The sequence below is a fragment of the Myotis lucifugus genome, unplaced genomic scaffold (assembly GCF_000147115.1).
Source record: "Myotis lucifugus unplaced genomic scaffold, Myoluc2.0 scaffold_138, whole genome shotgun sequence".
Lineage (NCBI taxonomy): Eukaryota > Metazoa > Chordata > Mammalia > Chiroptera > Vespertilionidae > Myotis > Myotis lucifugus.
In genome coordinates, this window is record NW_005871186.1 from 3490652 (window position 1) to 3496707 (window position 6056).

At 52.5% G+C, this 6056-nt stretch overlaps 1 protein-coding gene across 1 annotated transcript; it reads left to right on the forward strand.

The window, feature by feature from the left end:
• Positions 1-7: 7 nt before the first annotated feature.
• On the forward strand, positions 8-4999 carry CNGA4 (cyclic nucleotide gated channel alpha 4). Its single transcript, XM_006094580.3, has 6 exons — positions 8-12; positions 151-254; positions 440-546; positions 890-1535; positions 2290-2639; positions 4519-4999. Exons 2-6 carry the CDS (start codon positions 211-213, stop codon positions 4977-4979), a joined length of 1608 nt encoding a protein of 535 aa, XP_006094642.1. The 5' UTR covers positions 8-12; positions 151-210; the 3' UTR covers positions 4980-4999.
• The last annotated feature ends 1057 nt before the right edge of the window (positions 5000-6056 follow it).

The following is a 6056-nucleotide window of genomic DNA, read 5'->3' on the forward strand; positions in this document are numbered from 1 at the left end:
GTCCAAGGCCAGGTGAGAGATCCTGGTCTCTTGTGTCAGATCTGTCTGCCTCACTAGATGGAGCCTGATTCTTTCTTGGTGCCCCCAGTCACAAACTCAACATTGAATGATTGATAAATAAATGTCCATGGCTTCCCCCTCTTGCCACAGGAAGAACGCTGCCTGTCCTGGACCCATCTGGGGATTACTACTACTGGTGGGCTGAACACGATGGTCTTCCCTGTAATGTATAACCTCATCATCATCGTGTGCAGGTTTGACAGGACTTTAAGGGACGGGCTTTAGCACAGACAGGGGCTAAAGAGCAAGGCTCAGGAGAGGGGCGGGGTCTGGGGGAGGGGAGGAGCCTAAGCAAGGGCCCAGTGGGGAGTGCTCAGTGGCTTGGGGAGACCACCTCAGGCACAAAGGGTGTCCTTAAGCCAATCCCTCCGCCACACAGAGCCTGCTTTCCCGACTTGCAGCATGGCTACCTGGTGGCCTGGTTCGTGGTGGACTACACTAGTGACCTGCTGTACCTACTGGACATCGTGGTGCGCTTCCACACCGGTCAGTGAGTCCCAGGACTGACCCTTTGTTTCAAGTTCCCTTCCCAAAGAGAGCCCCTTAGTATCACGAAAGTGACCTCCCCCCACCCCCCCCCACCCCTCCCCACCCCTCCCCACCCCCGCTCCTGAAAGCACTTTCACATGCCTCCATGCTTGACAACATCCTTATGCATACTGGAAACCCTGCAGCAGGGTTATACCTGCCCTCCCGCCATGTGACTCTCTCCCTGTCCTACCCTGGCCTGCCCAAGCTCATCCTTATCACTGGAGCAGGCAGGTGCCCCACTCGGCCCTGACCCCATCCTACCCCTGAGCCCATCCCCTCCCTCTCTTCCTCCCAACAGGATTCTTGGAACAAGGCATCCTGGTAGTGGACAAAGGTAGGATCTCGAGTCGCTATGTTCGCACCTGGAGCTTTTGTTTGGACCTGGCTTCCCTGGTGCCCACAGACGTTGCTTACGTGCGGCTGGGCCCGCACACACCCACGCTGAGGCTGAACCGCTTTCTGCGTGTGCCCCGCCTCTTTGAAGCCTTTGACCGCACCGAGACCCGCACGGCTTACCCCAATGCCTTTCGCATCGCCAAGCTGATGCTCTACATTTTCGTGGTCATCCACTGGAACAGCTGCCTCTACTTCGCCCTGTCCCAGTACCTGGGCTTCGGGCGTGACCCCTGGGTGTACCCAGACCCGGCGGAACCCGGCTTTGAGCGCCTGCGGCGCCAGTACCTCTACAGCTTTTACTTCTCCACGCTGATCCTGACCACCGTGGGCGACATCCCGCTGCCGGAGCGGGAGGAGGAGTTCCTCTTCATGGTCGGCGACTTCCTGCTGGCCGTCATGGGTTTCGCCACCATCATGGGTAGCATGAGCTCCGTCATCTACAACATGAACACTGCCGACGCAGCTTTCTACCCTGACCACGCGCTGGTGAAGAAGTACATGAAGCTGCAGCATGTCAACCGCCGGCTGGAGCGGCGCGTGATTGACTGGTGAGGATGCTGGGGAGCCAGGACCCGGGGCGGTGTACCGGATAGACTCGGAGGCAGGTGTCTGGGTTCTTACTGCCCGGTGCGCCAGGAAGGCAACCAGGACATGGCACTCACTGGGTTGGGGGGAGCTCACTGGGTGGGGCTTGGAAAAGGATATCATCCACTCATTGTATCTGGGCTTTGGGGAAGGGGTTGGGTAAGAGACTGATGAGGAGAGAGACTCTGCACTAGGTGATGGGAACGGCCACTGCCCGGTAGAGCCCCAGAAGGCCTAAGGGAGAAGGGAAATAACCCCCCCCCCCCAGGGCATGGCCAAAAGCAAGATGGTTGACTATGTCACGGTAGTCCACACTGTGGCTGAACGAGAGGAAGTGTCACCAGCTAGAGCAGACTCCTCTAGAGAAGATGGGGCTTGGTGACTGAAGTGGGTTTCAGTTGGCTGGTACAAGACATCACTGGTGGATGGGGTAGAAACTGACAGGAGGTCAAGGGTGTCTTATTCATTGTCTTCTGGTGGAGGCTTCGAGGCCCTGGATGAGGGGAGAAAAAGTAAAAACATACCTGTGACCAACAAAGGAGATTGTGGACTGTAAATATGTCATCAGTCAACCCTCAAGTATTCCCATAGCCCCTGTGAAACCTCAGAGTGGTTGGGCTCTTGGCTGAAGTTGAGATGAGCCCTGAAGGAAGGAGGAAGGGAGACAGGGAGGCACATAGGATGCTGGTGAGAAACTGGTGCTGCCCTTGTCTCCAGGTACCAGCACCTGCGGATCAACAAGAAGATGACCAATGAGGTGGCCATCTTACAGCACTTGCCAGAGCGGTTGCGGGCAGAAGTGGCTGTGTCTGTGCACCTGTCTACTCTGAGCCGGGTGCAGATCTTCCAGAACTGCGAGGCCAGCCTGTTGGAGGAGCTGGTGCTGAAGCTGCAGCCCCAGACCTACTCACCAGGCGAATACGTCTGCCGCAAGGGGGACATTGGCCGAGAGATGTACATCATCCGCGAGGGTCAGCTGGCCGTGGTGGCAGATGATGGTGTCACACAGTATGCCGTGCTTGGTGCAGGGCTCTACTTTGGGGAGATCAGCATCATCAACATCAAAGGTGGGCACCCCAGCATTGTTCCCAGATAGGGCTGGGGCGGGGCAGGGCGGGGGGTGGGGTGAGAGACAGCAGAAACCTGTCCTGAGACCAGATGATACTTCAGTGTCTACACAGATTCAGGACACGTGGCCTTTACCTAAATCACTAGAGGGCTCAGGGCAGAAGCAGGACATAGAAACAGGACATGAGAAGCTGAACCAAGATCAGTGAGAAGGGTGAGTTCTTGGAAGAGAGAGTAGACCTGCTCTGTGGGTGTTGACCTGAGGCACCAATGAGCCAGTGGAAAGTGGCAGAGATGATGATAACAATACTTATTGCGTGCATACTACATGCCCTTTTTAAAGTGCTTCTCATATGCCAACTCTTTAAATTCTCACAGCAACTCTTAAAGTAGGTACCATTATCTGCATTTTAAAAGTAAGGAGCCCTGGCCACTGTGGCTCAGTTGGTTGGGGGTTATCCCATGCACCAAAAGGTTGCTGGTTCAATTTCAAGTCAGGGCACACTCCTGGGTTGCAGGGTCAGTCCCAGTAAGGGGCATGCAGAAGGCAGCTAATCCATGTTTCACTCTCAGGTCGGTGTTTCTCTTCCTCTCTCCCTTTCCCTTCTTCTCTCTCTAAAAATTAATTTAAATTTTTAAAAATAAAGGTAAGGAAATTAGAGCACAGGGAGGTTTAGGAACTTGTCCAAGGTCACACAGGTAATAAGTACACACACTTGGGTACAGTACAAGGAACAACTTTCTCACAGCCAAATGGAAATGGAGATATTCCAACTTATGGAACTCCATTCAGGGCCAAATGCTGTCTGTGCACTGGCTCATTTATTCCTCTTATCACTCTGTGCAGTAGGAGTTGCCTAATCACAGGTAGACACTGAGGTCATGGGAGATGGGACAGCCTGGAAAGGGGGTGAGCACAGTCACTGGCTGAGGCTAGATGCTGTCTCACTGGGGGACCCCATTCTTCAGTTGTCCTGAAGGCCTCACATCTGTCCTCCAAGGGCCCCCTCAAGCTCCACATCCTGTATGCAGTCGGCTGCTGTCTCCCTGGCTTTGGATAAGTCACTTCCCTTTTTTAGGCCTCACCTGTCCAATAGGGTGACATTAAAAACCCCAAAAGTTATTTGTGAGGATTAAAGGAATAGTGCCCAGCATGTAGCAAGTGCTCAACAAGCAGTAGCTCCCTTGCCTCTTCTCGGGTCCTTCTAGCTCTGAGAGTCTGCAGCATTCAGCCTAACCTTTCTTCCCACCCACCCTTCCCCCACAATATCTTCCTAAAATGTTAATGATGCCTTACAGCTCCCCTGCTTAGAACATTTCAGGACTTTCCCATTGCTCTCAGCATAGGGTCTGAACTGCTCGCCTGGCTGTCCCCTCCTCTTTCCACTGTCCTCACACCCTGCATTTCAGCCACTCTGGACTGCTTCCTGTTTTCCACTCCAACCTAATTCTTTCCTACCTCCATCCCTCTGCTCATGTTCTTCCCTCTGTGTAGCTGCTCCAACCCCCCTTTCCCTAGCTGCAGCCCCCTCAGTCAGGCATCAATTACTCTAGGCTTCCCTAAATTCTCCACCTTACAGTTAGGGACTCTTTGTCTGTCTTCCCACAAAACCACATGCATATGTCCACACTGCACCAGCAATACTGTTATGTAACTATCCAATTAAATGTTTGTCTCCTCTAGACTGTGACTTCTTGGAGGCAGGTCACTAATTCCCGCCCCAGCACAGGGCCTGGTCCCAGTAAATTACTGAAGCGGAAAGAGAGGCTCAGAAGTACAAATATGGAGGGGGGGGGTGTCCCTTGTTCAGGAGCAAAATGCCCCCTCACACCCACCCTGACTACTTTTCCTCCCATCTGTCTGCCCATGTGCCACAGGGAATATGTCTGGGAACCGCCGCACAGCCAACATCAAGAGTCTAGGTTATTCGGACCTGTTTTGCCTGAGCAAGGAAGACCTGCGGGAAGTGCTGAGCGAGTATCCACAGGCCCAGGCCGTCATGGAGGAAAAGGGCCGTGAGATCCTTCTCAAAATGAACAAGTTGGACATAAATGCGGAGGCAGCTGAGATTGCCCTACAGGAGGCCACAGAGTCCCGGCTACGAGGCCTCGACCAACAACTGGATGATCTACAGACCAAGTTTGCTCGTCTCCTGGCTGAGCTGGAGTCCAGTGCACTCAAAATCGCTTATCGCATTGAACGGCTGGAGTGGCAGACTCGGGAGTGGCCAATGCCTGAGGAATTGGCTGAGGCCGATGATGAAGGCGAGTCTGGGGAGGGAACTTCCAAGGATGAGGAGGGCAGGGCCAGCCAGGAAGGACCCCCAGGCTCAGAGTGACCCCATTCCTATCCCTAGGAATCCAGAATTATAGGACAGCCTCCCTGCAGAAACTCTGCCATCCTGTCTGCTAGGTTCCAGAGATGGGATTGAATTGGGTCTGCAGATGCCCACCTGGAGATGTAGGAGTGTAGCACACATTCATTCCCCACTCACCAATGTGCGCACACACGTGCGCGCGTGCACACACACACTACAATTGCACATACTAGTACATACACTGGCCCCAAGAATGTTCATTCCATATAAAATGCTCTAGAATTTCCATTCTCAGAGCACACATGCTTGCTCACAAACATAGATATGTCTTATACCTACATGATATATGCACATTCAGTCATGCACCTCATAAACACACATATATTGAGAGTCATACACCAGTAGACACACAGATGCCCTCCACACACTTGTAAATACACAAAAGCACACCCAGAGCCCTCGTGTTCCAAGATATCCTTTAAATGCCCCCCATATGGGGTCACAGGTGTACCTTGCAAGTTGCACTTCAATAAAGTATGTGTCTTCTCACTAAGCATTTATGGAGCTGATGCGGAAAGGCTCTTGGCTTTAGTAGTGGGCCAGATGACCTCTCTCTGAATTCTGAGTCACAGGAGTGAGGGGCATGAGCTATGTTATAGCTGGTCCGTTGGATTCAAAGGGGCTGGAATACCTAATGAATTGAGGTCTTTGATTTCCTTGAAATAATAGCCCCTAAATCTTTCTCATTTTCCAAATCTCTTACTTCCCCTCCTATGACAAAGCTGAGAAAGAGCTCTGCTTTTTAGGGCTCATGTGATAGGTCCACCCAGATAATCCAGGATAATATCCTGATTTTAAAGCCAGGAGTTAACCTTAATTATATCTGCAAAGTCCCTTTTGCCCTAATCACAAGAATAACACCAGAGGGCAAAGGTAATAGGAGCCAAAATTCTACCTATCACAGGGTTTCTGGGAAGGAAAGCAGCCTGGATCCCACTTCCACAGGGGTCCCAGAATAAGGAACACTGAGAATTGTGTCTTTGGAAACTGGAGAGAGATCACTATGGCCTAGCTGGCACTGGGGCCTCAAATCAGCAC

Excerpts from the sequence above, each read along its gene's own strand:
- CNGA4 (XM_006094580.3), top strand. The coding sequence starts at position 211 with ATGGTCTTCCCTGTAATGTATAACCTCATCATCATCGTGTGCAG. Across the intron at positions 255-439 it reads CTCATCATCATCGTGTGCAG|AGCCTGCTTTCCCGACTTGC; the intron begins GTTTGACAGGAC and ends TCCGCCACACAG. Across the intron at positions 1,536-2,289 it reads GAGCGGCGCGTGATTGACTG|GTACCAGCACCTGCGGATCA; the intron begins GTGAGGATGCTG and ends CCTTGTCTCCAG.